This window comes from Ustilaginoidea virens, chromosome 4, assembly GCF_000687475.1.
Source record: "Ustilaginoidea virens chromosome 4, complete sequence".
Taxonomy (NCBI): Eukaryota; Fungi; Ascomycota; class Sordariomycetes; order Hypocreales; family Clavicipitaceae; genus Ustilaginoidea; species Ustilaginoidea virens.
In genome coordinates this window covers 254,034-269,403 of record NC_057319.1, presented here as the reverse complement: position 1 = coordinate 269,403, position 15,370 = coordinate 254,034, and the positions used below count along the sequence as shown (strand labels likewise).

The 15,370-nt window shown below is 56.9% G+C and overlaps 7 protein-coding genes across 7 annotated transcripts; 3 read left to right on the top strand and 4 right to left on the bottom strand.

Moving 5' to 3' along the window:
* Positions 1-480: 480 nt before the first annotated feature.
* On the bottom strand, positions 481-3,676 carry UV8b_04584 (uncharacterized protein; the record flags this gene model as incomplete). The annotated part of the gene is made up of 4 exons (XM_043142082.1): positions 481-1,278; positions 1,359-1,836; positions 1,926-3,058; positions 3,122-3,676. 4 exons carry the CDS (start codon positions 3,674-3,676, stop codon positions 481-483), a joined length of 2,964 nt encoding a protein of 987 aa, XP_042998016.1.
* Positions 3,677-3,920: 244 nt separating this feature from the next.
* Positions 3,921-6,063, top strand: UV8b_04583 (uncharacterized protein; the record flags this gene model as incomplete). The annotated part of the gene is made up of 6 exons (XM_043142081.1): positions 3,921-4,116; positions 4,168-4,208; positions 4,270-4,360; positions 4,421-4,503; positions 4,590-4,719; positions 4,775-6,063. 6 exons carry the CDS (start codon positions 3,921-3,923, stop codon positions 6,061-6,063), a joined length of 1,830 nt encoding a protein of 609 aa, XP_042998015.1.
* Positions 6,064-6,448: 385 nt separating this feature from the next.
* Positions 6,449-7,304, top strand: UV8b_04582 (uncharacterized protein; the record flags this gene model as incomplete). The annotated part of the gene is made up of 5 exons (XM_043142080.1): positions 6,449-6,470; positions 6,564-6,725; positions 6,835-6,947; positions 7,075-7,192; positions 7,261-7,304. The coding sequence occupies 5 exons, from the start codon at positions 6,449-6,451 to the stop codon at positions 7,302-7,304; spliced, it is 459 nt and encodes a 152-aa protein (XP_042998014.1).
* A 242-nt stretch (positions 7,305-7,546) lies between these two features.
* On the bottom strand, positions 7,547-9,167 carry UV8b_04581 (uncharacterized protein; the record flags this gene model as incomplete). Its single annotated transcript, XM_043142079.1, has 4 exons — positions 7,547-8,057; positions 8,133-8,375; positions 8,447-9,000; positions 9,063-9,167. 4 exons carry the CDS (start codon positions 9,165-9,167, stop codon positions 7,547-7,549), a joined length of 1,413 nt encoding a protein of 470 aa, XP_042998013.1.
* Positions 9,168-9,894: 727 nt separating this feature from the next.
* On the bottom strand, positions 9,895-10,311 carry UV8b_04580 (uncharacterized protein; the record flags this gene model as incomplete). Its single annotated transcript, XM_043142078.1, has 1 exon — positions 9,895-10,311. One exon carries the CDS (start codon positions 10,309-10,311, stop codon positions 9,895-9,897), a length of 417 nt encoding a protein of 138 aa, XP_042998012.1.
* A 580-nt stretch (positions 10,312-10,891) lies between these two features.
* UV8b_04579 (uncharacterized protein) lies at positions 10,892-13,421 on the top strand (the record flags this gene model as incomplete). The annotated part of the gene is made up of 4 exons (XM_043142077.1): positions 10,892-11,308; positions 11,398-11,825; positions 11,901-12,529; positions 12,712-13,421. 4 exons carry the CDS (start codon positions 10,892-10,894, stop codon positions 13,419-13,421), a joined length of 2,184 nt encoding a protein of 727 aa, XP_042998011.1.
* Positions 13,422-13,619: 198 nt separating this feature from the next.
* UV8b_04578 (uncharacterized protein) lies at positions 13,620-15,347 on the bottom strand (the record flags this gene model as incomplete). Its single annotated transcript, XM_043142076.1, has 3 exons — positions 13,620-13,705; positions 13,796-13,960; positions 14,105-15,347. The coding sequence occupies 3 exons, from the start codon at positions 15,345-15,347 to the stop codon at positions 13,620-13,622; spliced, it is 1,494 nt and encodes a 497-aa protein (XP_042998010.1).
* Between the last annotated feature and the right edge of the window lie 23 nt (positions 15,348-15,370).

Here is a 15,370-nt window from a genome sequence, read left to right as displayed (position 1 = left end):
AGCAGCAGCTCGTGTGCTGTACATTGCGTGCGTACTGTCTGTCCCCGTGTTGAAACCGTCGGATCGGGTCGCAGCGAGTCGACGGGGGACGAGGGAGAAGGGGCAAAACGGAAAAAATAAAAAAGAAAAAAAGTTTGTTGGCTGTGCTCTCGTGCCTTCTTCTGCCGGCACGTCTGTGTGGCTCAGGAACAACCCGACAAAGGCTGCGCCAAAAGTATTTGTAGTCTCCTGGTAGCCCCCTTTGCCCAAGGCTGGTGGTTATCCGAGGTTGGCGCCCCGCTTTTCCCGGCCCAGCCCAGCCGAGGTGGGGCGGGCTGGGCTGTCTTGCGTTTTATCGATATCCATTGCGTGGAATGGCGTGTGTCAAGCGAGTTGTGTAATCAGCTCAGCAACCTCACGCATCATGCATCATGCATCATCACCTGGCAAACTCGCGCGCCTCGCACAACATGCTTGTGCTTTTCCCACCAACACCCCCCGCTACATACCCTCCTCCTCGCCAGCCAAAAGTTCTGCGTAGTCATCTACCGACGCAAACATTGGCAACTCCTTCAGAGCCTTTCTCCTCGCCTTCTTCTTGCTCCTCTCGTCCTTGCTGCCCTCGTCCCCTTGCTTGCCGCTCACTGCCACAAAGCCATCCGAGCCAGCGCCATCGTCGTCGCTCAAGACAGCCCCCCCGTCCTCGTCATCTTCCTCTTCCTCATCGTCTTCCAACTCGCTCCCCAGGGATAGAGCAGATGCGGAGCCGTCGTCCGAAGCCATGTCCAAATCATCCAAGTCGTCAAAACCATCCTCGGATCCATCATCCTCAATGTCCGGCTGAGAGGACACGAGTGCCTTCCAGATCTCATCTTCGCCCTCTTCTCCTCCAGCAGCATCATCATCGTCTTCTTCTGCATCTTTACCCTTGTCCTTCCTCGTCCTTGGCTTCGGCTCTTTTCCAGCATGATGGAAGTACTCGTGGAAGAACACGTCCTCGGCCGCAACGTCTTCGGCCTTCTTGTTCCAGAATGCTGCCGAGTTCACCGGCGAGGACGTTGCACCGGCACCCTTGCTTCCTAGCCATATATCGCCCAGGTCCTTGGCGGCACGGAGAGGCTGCATGATGGATGCGCCACGGGCCGAGTCTGTCGTCTTGGGGTTGCGGTAGACAAACTTGTCCAAAAATCGGACCAGCGTATGGCTTTCCATGTCCGGCTTTTGCACCTTGGTGGTTTTATCCAGCAAAGCCGTCGCCAACACGCCGACAGAAGGATGAAAGTGTGCTAGAAAGGGAACCTGGGCCCAATGTCAGATGGCGATGCCGCCGTGAAAACATCACCAAAGCGAGGAGCTGCGAGGTGCGGAGTCAGACATACCAGTTCCCACAGGCAACTTCGTTGAGCGTTGCAGTGTTCGGGATCGCGTTTGCGCCCGTCGTATCCGGGAAGCGCCGCTGACGCGTCGTCATCAAACACCGACGTCTCAGGCTCCTCCACAAGAGTCGCCAAGGCAGGGAACGTCTGCCGCAGGTGGGCAAGGACGTACAGCAACCCACACACAAAGGGCGGTTGGTGCAGGCTTGCTATCTGCAGCATGCGCTTGGCGAATGCTTTGACCCTTCGAACATCAACGTCATTCTTCAGGGCTCGGAGCAAAAGGTTGAGGTACAAAGCGTGCTTGGACGAAGTGACCAAGCGGGGATCCAACAAGGACTCGTAGAGCGTGCGGTAGAACCGGTCAGCTGCCAGATTCCGGGCCGCTGCTAAATGCTGGATCAGCAGCAACGCCTGGAGGCCGGTGTTGAAGTTGGCCGAGTGGGCGATTCTGAATAGCGTGTCCAGATGTTTTTCCATGCTACGACACGCTGGGTTAGCTTTTCCTTCCTTTGGCTGGGACTACCATGGCTACATGCTGCAATTTTTTTTTCCCCTCCGTAAACTTACATTGCATCGTCGGTACCGACGAAAGGGGCGGCACGGTTTACGCCCGTCAACAGAGCCGACACGAGCTTGTCGGCTGCCTCGGTTTCAGGTACCGAAGATTGCTTAGTCTTGGGCTTGCGTTTTTGTTTGTTGTCTGCTCTGCTGGCCCCTTTGCCGGCGCCGGAGCTTTTCTCCAGCGGAATACCCAGGCTTCCCGACTTGAGCATGACGACGAATAAATCAAAGTATATGCGGACGAGGTTTTCGGCAACTGCGGGCTCCCTGCTGCTCAGAATAGTTTGGTTCAGAGTGTTGATGGCGTAGTACTTGGACCGGTGATCCTGCGACGGATGGAGGAGAATGTCCCGTTCAATGGTTCGAACAATGATGGGCTTCATCCCGGGATGCGAGACCTGCAATTGCAGTAGCAGGTACGACGCACGAGATGCTATTTTGCGGTCTCGGTCGCCGAGTTTGTTGACGAGGAGCGTGAGAAGGTTGGATTCCTGCTCCGGCTTTTCTTTCAGGAGCCCATACACAAAGTCCACGGCCTTCATCCGGGAGTACTCAATCTCATCGGAGCACCAAGTCTCCAGTAGCTGAATGATTCTGAAGTACGTTTCCTTCAACCAGTCCTCGTACGCCCACGATATCAGATGCTCCTCCGTCACCTTGCCCGGCAACGGTTGACCATTGGACCACGACTTGACTGAATGCTTTTGCAGAGTGCCCAAAAGTCCAGGTTGCGCATGAAACGGCCGCAACCTTCGTTCTGAGGGCAGAAGGGCCCCGGGGCCCAGCAAATCAACAAGAGCTCCGATAGCCCCGATGGCCTGAGCGCGGCTCTTCTTCGAGGCCAAGTTCAAAAGCGCATCAAACGCGCGAATGTTGTGCACCGGCGACTCTTGCACTGCCAACGTGAGGGCCGATATCTTATCCGTAAGGGTACCAGAAGACATGATGGTGGACAGAAACTTGTGAGATGACGATGCGAAGACGCTGGTTTTGTATCTGCTGGCATCGCTTTCTAGCAGCGCTTTGGCATGTGCTTTCAGAGCCTCTACGGCGCCAGCAAAAGGCCCAAGCTGGTCAATGGTCGGTGCCGGCAGCTTGGTGAGTTTGTAGGCATGCCATTCCGCTTGCGGTTCAAAGAGCTTGCATCGGTCATTAGCGACGGTAGCTGGCATTTGGGAGAGGGAGAGAAAACCAGGACTCACCATAGCCCCAGGCTTTTTGTTTCCCTTGCTCCGTTCCAACTCGGTGACTTCCTCGTCCTCGTCACCCTCATCGTCGTGGCCATCTTCTTCACCTTCATCTTCGCCCACATCTTCCTCCGATTCCGTCTCGGGCTCGCTGGCGACTTCCGGTTCCATGTTGGCGAAGCCCAGCTCTTTTGACAGAGCAAGAAGTTCCTCTTGTAGACTCTTGTCCACGGGACCGGTTGATTCCTTGGCATAGGTTTCGTCATCGGAGTCGACGGCATTGATCAGCTCCAAGTCGTCCTCGTCACCCCCCAAGGCCTTGATCTCAGCCAAGAGGGCATCTCGGTCGATTTGAGCCTTATTTTTCGACGACTGACCATCGTCCAAATTCCGTTGCCGCTTCGGCTGCTGTTTGATTGCTGCATCGGTGGGGGGGTTCTTTCGCTTGTGGTGGTTGGAAGACAGGTTCTGGTCGATTCTGGACGTAAGCCGTGCGAGAGAGTCTTCATTCAAGCCCCGTATTTGCTTTGAGGCCCGCGGGTCCTTGCTCTTTTTCTGAGATTTGGCCATTGGGGCTGCAATTGAGCTCGACAGTTATCGTCAGGTCCTTGCGAAAATTTGAGGCGCTGCTCTCGAAACTTTTTTGACGAAGGTACTTTCTCTATCTTATCAAAGGCCCCACCTCTGCTAAACCAGCCCATGGGGCGGTGGCTGAAAGGAGCTTAGTGCCGTCCCGAGCCACCAGACGTTTTTCCTATTCAGAACCAGCATCAGACAGCTTAAGCGTCCTTCGGGGGTTCGAGACATGAAGTGAATGCTACCAGAACATGATGAAAGAATGCCGTCTCAGAATGCCGTGATAGCTGCGATATCCACCGTCTCCCGGGCTGCAATCTTTTCTTCCTCAAGGCTTTCGACCAAGGAAAGGCCGAGGATTGGCATGAGAGCCCGGTCTACTCTGTCGAAGCTATGGGTTCCTACAGGAGGCGTCTCGGCAACTGAAGGGGAGAGTGAGTGCTTTCGCCTCTTGCCTGACATACCATCAACTCACATTGTCCCAGCTGGCCATGGAAAACTCATTCGAGCTGGATTTCTTCGTCAGGTGACTCGGTGTAGTTCAGCTCGCAGCTTCGCTTCAGAGTACTTGCTGACCTGGCGTAAAGACACAACCAGGCATTTTCCAACTACTTCCCCTGGGCCTTCGCGTTCAGAACAAGATTGAGGCTCTTCTGGACAAGCATATGGAGGCGATTGGTCTGTTAGGCGCCTGGTTTTGGTCCAACACCGACCTGAAGCTAATGCAGGAGTGCGCAGGTGCATCAAAGCTTTCCCTGTCGAGCATCACATCAGAAGAACTATGGCGGCGCAGCGGGAGATTGGACAAAGTGTCCCCGGAGGCAAGTTTTCGACGGTCTTTTTCTTTTTTTATTGCGCTTCTGTTCTATTTTACTTTTATACGCGCGGCCTCCACTAACTTTTGTAGCTTTTTCGTCTCCTCGACCGGAAACAAGTTCCCATCATGCTGTCACCGACGCATGAGGAGGAAATAACCGCGCTGGTAGCCAGCACACTGAAATCATACAAAGACTTGCCATTGCGACTTTACCAGACTAGTAGGCTACCTCGTGCCACAGCCATGCTGCAGCTGCAGCCTAACACTGCAGATAGCTAGGAAATATCGGGATGAGATGCGCCCTCGTCAGGGCCTCTTACGATCTCGAGAGTTCGTCATGAAAGATCTGTACACCTTTGACGCGTCAGTCGATTCAGCAATCAGCACGTACAGAGATGTTTCCGGCGCGTATCGTGCCTTTTTCGCAGATTTAAAGATACCCATTCTGGTCGCCGAGGCGAGTTCTGGCGACATGGGAGGTGACCATAGTCACGAATACCACTTGGCCAATCCCGTCGGCGAGGACAACGTCATCACCTGCAACTCGTGCAGTTACACTGCAAACGACGAGGTCGCGACTTCACGAGAGGCGTGCCGCACTCACCAAGATCCCTTGGGCAGTGGCATTGGATTAGATGGCGTCCGCGTGTGGCGTGGCATCAGCAAAGATCGGAAAACCCTGATCAACGCCTGGTATCCGGGAAGAAACGGCGCAGGTCTCGAGACGGAAGTCAACATGCACGCTGTGAAGAAGGCCGTTCCAGAACTAGACACGAGCGTCAGCGACGCTGAGCGTTCATGGGGAGAAACCATGAGCAGCTTGCAGCACACCGGCTTGCACGAGGCTCAAATCATCAACGTTGTCGACATGAGGTTAATGCCCGTCTTCCAGGAAGTCGAGGAGGATCTTCCAGTGCTGCCGATGGCCAAAGGCACCCCTCGGCCAAAGATGCAAACGACAACCGTCGCGTCTCACACGGGCCAAGGCTTAAATCTGCTGCGTCCCGTGGAAGGCGACGGGTGCCCGCGTTGCGAATCCGGTCAGCTCCGTGTTCACCGGGCACTGGAGCTCGGCCACACGTTCTACCTGGGGGCTCGTTACTCGGGGCCTCTCAAGCTCTCGATGACGCTACCTCATGCTAAAGACCCTGCTCTGGTGGAAATGGGCTGCTTTGGGATTGGCGTGTCTCGGATATTCGCGGCGGTGGCAGAGCACAAAGCCGACGAAAGAGGCTTGAACTGGCCGCGGGCCATCGCGCCCTTTGAGATTGTCGTGATACCAACGTCTCGGGTCACGGAGCAGACGCTCGAGTTTCACGACGAGCTTACAAGGCCTTGCGGGTCACGACGAGGATTCGATGCGATCCTGGATGATCGCAAGGAGACGTTTGGCTGGAAGGTGCAAGATGCCGACATGATTGGATATCCGGTTGTGATTGTGCTTGGCAGAGCCTGGAGAGAGGAGGGCGTATGCGAGGTTCAATGCAGGAGTCTGTCCCTGAAGGACGACGTTGCTGCCGACGACCTGGCCGCACACCTGGACAAGGTGTTGTCACAGCTTTGAGGGAAGCAAGCGCCTCGCGTACTGGCATGACTGTAAGACTAGTAAGAGAACTGCATCTTGACTCCCATGTGGACATTGCCATGTGCGGCCGCTCATCCGGTTGCAAGAGGCTCCGACGGCTCCGACTGCATCCAGCCATCAACATACATGTACATATGTATGTACCCCGCCAACCGAACCGTAACCGCTGGGCAGGCAGCCCAGGCAGCCCAGGCCAAGCCCCACCAACCGCCCGCCGCCCGCCGCCCGCCGCCCGCCTGCCGCCCCATTGCGACGCAGAAAACCTCCCATGTCGAACATCTCAACTAACCACCATGCAAGTCGTCGACCTCCCACCGCGCCTCGTCCCTCGCCCACCGCCGCACACCCGCCCCCAAGGCCAACAATGGCCGCGGAAACAGAAACAAGCAAGTCCGCCCCCCCCCTCCCACCCGCATCGCCCTGCCAAAACCCCCCCCCGCGTCCCGCCCCTAACCTCGCCCACCCCCCCGCCGCCGCAGTCAACCTCGACTCCCTCGAGCCCCCGCAGCTGGCCCAGGTGAAGAAGCAGCTCGACGAGGAGCTGGAGCACCTGACCTCGTCGTACGCGCAGCTCCACGGCGCCCAGAACAAGTTCCGCGAGTGTCTGCGATGCGTCGACGCCCGCGCGGGCCCCAATACCGGTACGCAAGGGTCTACACCCCCCCCCCCCCCTCCTGGACGGCCCGGGGAGAAACCCACCGCCCGCACGGAACCCGCGGCTAACCCTCCGGGCCTGGGCTTGTTTTCTAGCGGCGCCGAGCGCGGTGCTCGTGCCCCTGACGAACTCGCTCTACGTCAAGGGGGAGCTGTCGAGCGCGGAGACGGTGCTGGTCGACGTGGGGACGGGGTTTCTGATCGAGAAGGTATGTGTGTGTGTGTGTGTGTGTGTGTGTGTGTGTGTGTGTGTGTGTTGGCAAAAGAGCTTGTTCGTTGCGTGGTGGTGCTGACGGTCTGTTTTTTTTATTTGCCTTTTTTTGCCGGCAACCGCAGAAGTTGGGCGCGGCGCAAAAGTTCTACAATGAAAAGGTCAAGGAGCTGGGGAGTAACCTCAAGGAGCTGGAGGCCATCCTTCAGCGGAAGCAGGCCAACGTCAGAGCCGTGGAGGAGGGTGAGCGCTGCCGCAAAAGGACCAGTTCCGCGCCCTGCTTGGCTGTCTCGCTAACCAGCTCCGTGTAGTGTTGCGACAAAAGCTCATGGCTGTGCAGGAGGCGCGATCATGAGGGTGTAAGAGCATTGTGAAAAGTGGATGGATTTTCGACATGATTAAGATGAGACTGCATTGCATGTATTTTTGACGTGATTGAGCAAGACAAGACTGCATTACATGGCCCCGCGGTTCAGCTCGTTTAATAGTACAGATACGGCACACGGAGTCGTCTCTCCCCCTCCTCCTCCTCCCTCCTCTCGGGGCGGCGGCTCGGGGCGGCGGCCACCACTTTGACGAGGCGTACGACAGGCCTTATCAAGCCGTCTCGGTGCCTTCAATAGCCGACAGGACCTCCAGGACGTGACAAAGAAATTCGCGGAATTGCCCCTCTGCAGTAGGTGCCGAGCCGCGCCAGAGGTCTCTCTGATTCAAACCCCAGTACTTCTTGTGGTCATTCGATCTGGTGTTGTTCACCTCACCCGCCCAATGGATTCCGCGCAGACCTATGCTAAACGAGATCTGCGGCCCATCTTGCGTGTTGATGCCCTGCCATACGCTGTTCTTGCTGACTTCTACTTCGTAGCAACTGTCTCGAAAACGTATCCCGACGGATGATTTCAGGTGAACTTGGTCAACCTGCATCGTCTTTGCCAAGGCCGCGGCATTTCCCACCCGAATCTTTAGCTGTTTCTTCAAGTGCTCGGCTGCTGAGTCTTGGTGCGCTTCTTCCACCTCTACCGTTGTTCTGCGAATCAGGTCCAGCATTGGAGCTGGCACTGGCCGGACGGTTTGCCCGGCATCAACCCAGAGACCCCAGTCGTATTTTCTGCATCCCAACGGAAAAGAAAAAAAATCAGCTTTCGGTGTCTCGGCTTTGCGGCCAGATCTTTGTACGTCTTACCTGTCGGGGGCAAAAACCATCCACCGGAGCGGTGGCCATCGTTCTGGCTCCCATAGGCGGATATTTGCCAAGCTAACCGGTTTTCTCGGGGCGGTTTCAACATCTGCGACGAGGTGCTGCCCTTTTACCTCGAAAAGTATCTCGCCATTAACAGTCACGTGTTCTTCGAGACCGCTGTAAAACTCCGTCGCGGGATCCAGCAGGTGACGTATAGTCGCCAGAGCCAGTCCGGGATCATGCAGCCTTGGTGCCGCCGCCAAGTCAGCGAATATGTATGAAATCGGTCCAGAGTCTGTGAGGCAGAACGCGCTTACTTTGTTTCCAGATCGGCTCCTCCCCTGGAGCCGTACTTGCCGGCCATGTCAGCAAACTCGCCGTATGTCATGCTGTCCCCTTGCGTCTTCTTTCGTCGATGAACAATTACATGGCCAAAGACGACGCGCATGTGCAAATCCTGCTTCAGGGCTCTCAGCACGTCGGTAGTGGGGAGGAAAACGTCCTGGAGCTGTCCCATAATGTCGGAAGCTGTTTCCGATACGTCAGCCTTGACTGAGCCGCCGACCGACATCAGTTGCGGTCGAGAGTCCAGTTTGACAGAAATCAACCCGTCCGTGTCGCCACCGCCCATGGGCTTTTGGACCAGAAAACGACATGAAATCCTTTGGCGATCCAAGCGCATGTCGTGGATAACGTCGTTGATGGCCCTCACTCCTTCTCGGAGGTTTTTCGCGGTGCGACTAGATATGCGCAAGACATTCGGTTTCTCGTGAACAATCCAAACGCGATGTTTTTTTTTAACCTTTTTAATCAATGGCGAGTTCTCGAGTTCAGGAAGAATCATGGGGTTTCCGGGCAAGACGTGCGTCGTCTGTCAAAAAGTTGGCTTGTGCTGCGTTATCTGGTGTTTGCTCAGCTCCTGTCCTCACGTACCTCGACCAGGGCTTCATCTTCAGGAGGCTCGCCAAGGTGTTCCTCCTCAAAGGAGAGATAAACTGTCTGACGCTGCTGATCCATCTGCGCTTTGGCCGATGCCATTGTCGGCTGCCTTGGAAATTTTTTTGTTCGAGAACGTTGCTCAGCGGGGAATCTGGGTCGACGATGGCCGGGGTTATTTGTCGCCATTCTGAACTTGAGATGTCAAAGATGGTTTAACAATCAGGGTTGCGAAGAACTGCTGGCCGTCGAGATGAGCTTATTAGGCGGAAGTGCTGCTCGACGTATGGTATGGGTTTTTATTTTCCAGGAACATGCGAAGAAGTGAAGCTTGGCGACAAAGTAGCACAAAGCTCGACGCCTTTCAAAGGGCAGCCGTCTTCTTTATACTGCCAGACGATGGCCAGCTGGCAGACTGCCCGATGGTGGTCAGCTGTCAGCCAGCAGCGATGCCACTATGCAAGACTGCGTTTGTCCGTTGGCAAACGAGCTGGAGGTGGCTGGACAAGAGGCAGGGACGACACAAGCTCAATAGCGGTAGGAAAGCACGCCCCTGGACTCGTAATGACGACTTTCGTCAGCACATTGAAGGTTTTTTTTTTTTTTTTTTTTTGCCTCGTTGTTCAATAGAACAAAACAGGTTTAAAAAAGCGTGCTCGTGAGAGGCTCGGTCAACACGCTTGGCAGACGCAGCAGTAACAAAAACAACAACAACAAAAACAACAAAAACAAGCTTTGTCAATACATGTGGAATTCGCAAGTGCCGAGTAATGAAGAACAGAAACTATCTGTGCAAGCTCGTTCATCGCAATACGCCCGAGTGATTCCTTTATTCATCCAGAGTCCATGCCTCGCTGCCGTCAGATACTCCGGTAATAGACTTGGTCAACCCAGACTTTCGTGCTGGCTTGGTTTTCCGGTATCCCAAATGCTTCAATGTCCGTAAGATGGTCCTGGCAGAAATGTTGTAGCCTTCTAACCTAAGAGCCTCAGCTAGTCCAGCAGAAGACATTTCGCGGCCGCAGTGATCCGCAGTCATCTTCTGCACAACCATTTCCTGGAAGTCAGAGCTCTTCATTGTACTAGGCCGGCCAGAACGTTGTCCATCATCAAAGTGCAAAGAATCCCAGTCTTGCGGCTTCTTCGGGTCCAAGCCACGCTCAATTGCTCGACCATAAATCCGGTAAACCGTTCTCTCGGTTACGTTGAACCAAGCGGCAATGACCTTGGCTGGCATATCAGTCATAGCTTTCAACGTTACGATTGCAACGCGTTGGCAAGGGTTAAGCTGTGGCATTATCGTATGGAGGTTGGTCGGGGTATCATGAGTACAGGGCCGTCTGGTGTTGGGCGTTCGGGCTTGCAGCAAGCAGACTTTCAGGCTTGTTGGATCGTGGCATTCATTGATGATCAAAAGGGGAGGGGCTAGACGATGCAGCTACAGTACGGAGTAGAAGGGTTTTTACTAGTAAATATGTAGGTAGGGAGATTGTGCACATGGCTGAATCGGTAAGCGTGCAGGGCTCGGGTGTAGGGTTCTGTGTAACAACAACAACAACAACATTGACGGCTTCAATGTGTTCACTGTTAACGGTGAGGTGGGCCTTGAGCCTTGAGGCAGTTCAAGGTTTCATCCAGCTTCAAGCCAGCCCAGGCCGGAAGAGGCAAACTGCTGGTGTGGGGCAAGTGGTGGCCCGGCATGTACTCCGTACCTGGTACCTTGCTCCTTTAGCGTCTTGGCAGCACGCCCGCCCCGATCCCGATCACGCTCGTCAATTTGATGGCTCAATGGCTTCGCCGCAGAGTCCCGACGCAGCAAGTCTACCATGGCACCGCAAAGCTCGCCCGCAAAGGGCGCCCGGCCTGTTGCGCGGCGAAAGAGGGTTCTCCCAGGCATCACCCGCGAGGATTCCGACGACGAGCTGGGCAGCGAGGACCTGCCCTGGGAGTGGATCTACAATGACGAGACCCCCGACAGAGCAAACGACGACGGGCAGAGCGACCGCAAGAGGAGAAAGGTGGCCGGCACCAAGATTGTCGGGGCACGAATGGGCACAACTTTCCAGTGCCGCATCGGCGATGCCGTCCTGCTCAAGGCCGAGGGATCCAACGAGGCTTGGGTGGCCATCATCTGCGAGTTCGTCCAAGACGACGGCCAAGGCGAAAAAGCCGCCAACTTCATGTGGTTCTCCACCGAAAAGGAGATACGCAACAAGGAGAGGAAGCGAACCGACTTTTACTGGGCAAGGAAACCTCCTTCCAGCGCAGGGCAGGGCAGGCTAGAGCCGCGCGTCATTCCAAAGTTTCTCTGCTGATCCTTTGTCTTGCGTAGAATGAGCTGTACATTTCACCTTCTTGGGATACCAACCCCCTGGCCTCAATCAACGGCAAGGCGAGAGTCATGTCCCTGGACAGATTCCTAGCCGACCATCCATCCGGAAAGATCCCTCGCAGCTCCAAGGATTACGGCAAAACTTTTATTTGTCGTCGCGGGTGCAACACAAGGACCGCGGCCTACACTGACGAGTTTGTCTGGGAAGACGTGTATAGCGGTGCCAAAGACTTGTTTGACCTGATCGATTTCGTCGAGAAGGGCACAAAGCCCGTCCGCAGTCGGCGGAAAGTTCGCGAGCCATCTCCTCCCCAGGATACAGCCTACCGGCCTCCTCCTCAGACTCCCACCAAAACGTCCATATCAGTCGCCACCACACCTCAGTCGAGACGTGCTCTCGCGGAACCCAGCTCACGCTCACAGAAGAGGCAAGTAACTCCCCCGACTCGACATGCCCTCACGTCTTGCTCGGCGAGCACTGGGACCTAACTCGATCCATCTAGGGGACCCGGAAAAAGGCTCGAGTTCACGCCTCTAGCAACCCGCAAGCTGTCTCCAGGAGCTGTGGAAGCGTCGCCATTTCAAATCGCTCGGTCTCGTCTTCACGTGTCGTCGGTGCCGACCAGCCTTCCTTGCAGGGAAGGCGAGTTCTCCCTGGTGTACTCACACTTGGAAGCTGCCATCTCGGAAGGCACGGGAAACTGCATCTACATCTCGGGGACTCCGGGCACGGGAAAGACTGCCACTGTCCGCGAAGTCATTGCTCGGCTCGAGGAGTCTGTGCGTGCGGATGAGCTCGACGACTTCATCTTTGTCGAGATAAACGGCATGAAGATCACGGACCCCCACCAATCATACGCTCTGCTGTGGGAAGCCCTGAGGGGGGAACGAGCAAGTCCTTCGCAATCGCTGGATCTTCTCGAGAGAGAATTCAAGAATCCGAGCCCCAGACGCGTCCCGTGCGTTGTGCTGATGGATGAATTGGATCAGCTCGTCACCAAGAACCAGGCCGTCATGTACAACTTTTTCAACTGGCCGACGTTGCGACACAGCCGGCTTATTGTGCTGGCTGTAGCGAACACGATGGATCTTCCCGAGCGAACGCTCAGCAACAAAATCAGCAGTCGTCTGGGTATGCTTTCTTTTGCCTTGCATTATACGGCCGACGATGCCAAATACGCCCTCTTCCACCCCCCGCCTCTCCCTCCTTCGTTTTCATTTCTTCTTCTCTTTCTCACCCCCCCCCCCCCCCCCCCCCCTTTTTTTTTTTTACAATATTTTACAAACATGATCTAACTGGGCGGCGTGTACTAGGCCTTACTCGCATCACCTTCCCAGGTTATACCCATGAACAGCTCATGAAAATCATACAGTCCCGACTAGAAGGGGTTCCCGGCAACATAGTAGACGCAGATGCCATCCAGTTTGCCAGCAGAAAGGTAGCGGCCGTAAGCGGAGACGCGCGAAGAGCCCTCGATATCTGTCGACGAGCCGTGGAGATGGCGGAGGGCGACGTGCAAGGAGACCCGGCAACACCCAGCAAAAACGGCAAGCAAGAGTCGTCGCGGCGAGGAAGAGTCACCATTGCCACCATCAAGAAGGCCATCAACGAAGCAACGACGAATCCGGTGCAGCAACATCTGCGAGGACTGCCGCTACTGCCCAAGCTTCTCGTGGCGGCCTTGCTGCTGAGGATCAGAAGGACGGGCCTGGTCGAGACTACTTTTGGCGAGACGCTCAACGAGCTGCAACGAGCGACAGCCCATGCCGCGCCACCGCTGCCAGGCATGGCCCAGATCCTGCATAGCGGCCTCCAGGGAACACCGGGAGCAACCCAACGCCACGCGGGGAGGCCAAGTGCCGTCCACACGGCTGCCATGGACCTGGTGGCGGCTGGGTTGGTGAACCTGGAGGCCCATCGCGCCGAGAGGTCCAGCAAGATGCGCCTGGCCATTGCTGACGACGAGGTCAAGATGGCACTTTGGGACGATGGAGACTTGCGAGCCATGGGCATCGGTGTGTAATGCTGCAAAGGTTCACGAATCGTTGCGTCCTGTAAAAGGGTATTTCAAAAAAAAAAAAAAAAAAAAAAAAAAAAAAAAAAACCCAACCATTCATCCATCTGTAACGCCCAAAGAGAAAAGCCAAGAAGAGAAGAAAAATCAAACTTTTTTTTTCTTACTCGCTAGTTATTTCCGCATCCTTGATAAAATTTCGTGATTTCAAAACTTGCGCCGTCCCAACGTAGGCTTCCACTGGACTGGGTGACTTTCTGCCGTGGCCTTTTCATCGGGTTTCCATATTTTGACTGGCACCGAGCATTAGTGACGGATTCCACAGATGGACGGACGCTTGGGACGAGGGAGCCAGCCAGGCCGGACGCGTGATATGGACGTACTAGTTTTGTCAGCCTCGCCACAGATTAGACGCAGGCCGGAGCGATCAAAGGTCGAGCTCATGATGCCGGCCTCTGCGTCCAAAGAGCCCGGCTGGGCAGTGGTGTCGAGCGACTGGAAGCGATGGCCCGTCTTCCAGTCCCAAAAGCTCATTGAGCCGTTGTCACCTAAACGATTAGCGACACTACATCATGTATCCCAGGGGGGGGGGGGGGGATGCGGACTCCCACATCTGACCGCTAGAAGCCGCTGGGAGAGCGAATCCCTGGCCCTAAACGGAAATGCAGGAAACTGGAGAACGCGGCACATACCTCCTGAAAAGAGGACGTCGCTCTGGTTCACGCTCAGCGAGTTGATGATTGCGTTCTGCCCGTCAAAGTTGTGCATGAAGGCGCCCTCCGGGCACTTCCACTGCTTGATGGAGCCGGTGCTGCCGCTGGCAAAGGTGAACTCGCGGGGGTGCAGGGCGAGGGCGCGCACGCCCTTCTTGTGGTGAGTGAGGACGCCCATGGTCTTGCCGGCGGCGAGATCCCACAGGCGGACGGTGGAGTCGAGCGAGGCGGTGATGACCTGGGGGTCGGCCTCCTGGCACTTGAGGTCGGAGACGGTGGCGGTGTGGCCGGCGAGGACGTGGACGTTGCTGCGGGTGCGCATGTCCCAGACGCGGGCGACGCCGTCGCGGCCGCCGGTGACGAGGACGTCGAGCGTCGGGTGCAGCGAGAGGGCGTAGACGCCGCTCAGGTGGCCGTGGTAGTGGCGGATGACCTTGTTGGTCTCGAGGTCCCAGCACTTGACCATCTTGTCCTCGCCGCAGGAGAACAGGTAGGGGTGGCGCGGCGACACGGCGAGCCCGCGCACCGTGCTGATGTGGCCCGTCAGCGTGAGGCGGAGCGAGCCCGCGGCCAGGTCCCAGATCTTGATGGTGCGGTCGCCGGCGCCGCTGGCGAACCACCGGTTGCCCGGCTCGACGGCCAGCGCGCGCACCCACCCGAAGTGTCCCGAGACGACCCTCATCAGCTTCCACGGCGGGTGCCACTGCGGCCGGGCCAGCTGGAGCGCCGCGGCACCGTCTCTGGCGGTCGTCAGCGCCGTGCTGCCGGTGCCGGTGCCGCTGCTGCTCTGCGGCCCGAGCCCGTTGGCGCCGGGCTTTGCTGCTGCTGCTGCTGCTGCTGCTCCCGCCTCTGCTGGCTCTGCTGCCGCCGCGGACACGCTGCCGGCCTCGAGGAGCTTCTTCGTCTCCTGGGCAGCCGGGGCTGGGCGGGCCGCGGCCTTGGCGACCGCCCGCCCGTTGGCCCGTTTCGGCGGCGGCGGCGGCGGCTGCCTGGCAGCAAGGGAAGGGGGCAGGCTCTGGACGGCGGCGTACTCGGCTTGGAAGCGGCGCTCGACGGAGGGAGCCGCGAGGGCGTCGTCGTCGGGGGGCTTCAGTCGTCGGCCGCTGGGCGGCTCCGCGCGCGCGCCGGCGTACAGGCTCCGCGAGGCGAGGGCGTTTTGGCGCGCCAGGGCGCCGAGCTGCAGCGCGTCATGCGGCGGCGGCGGCGGCGGCGGCGTCTCCATGGCGGGTGATTTTTTTCGGCGCC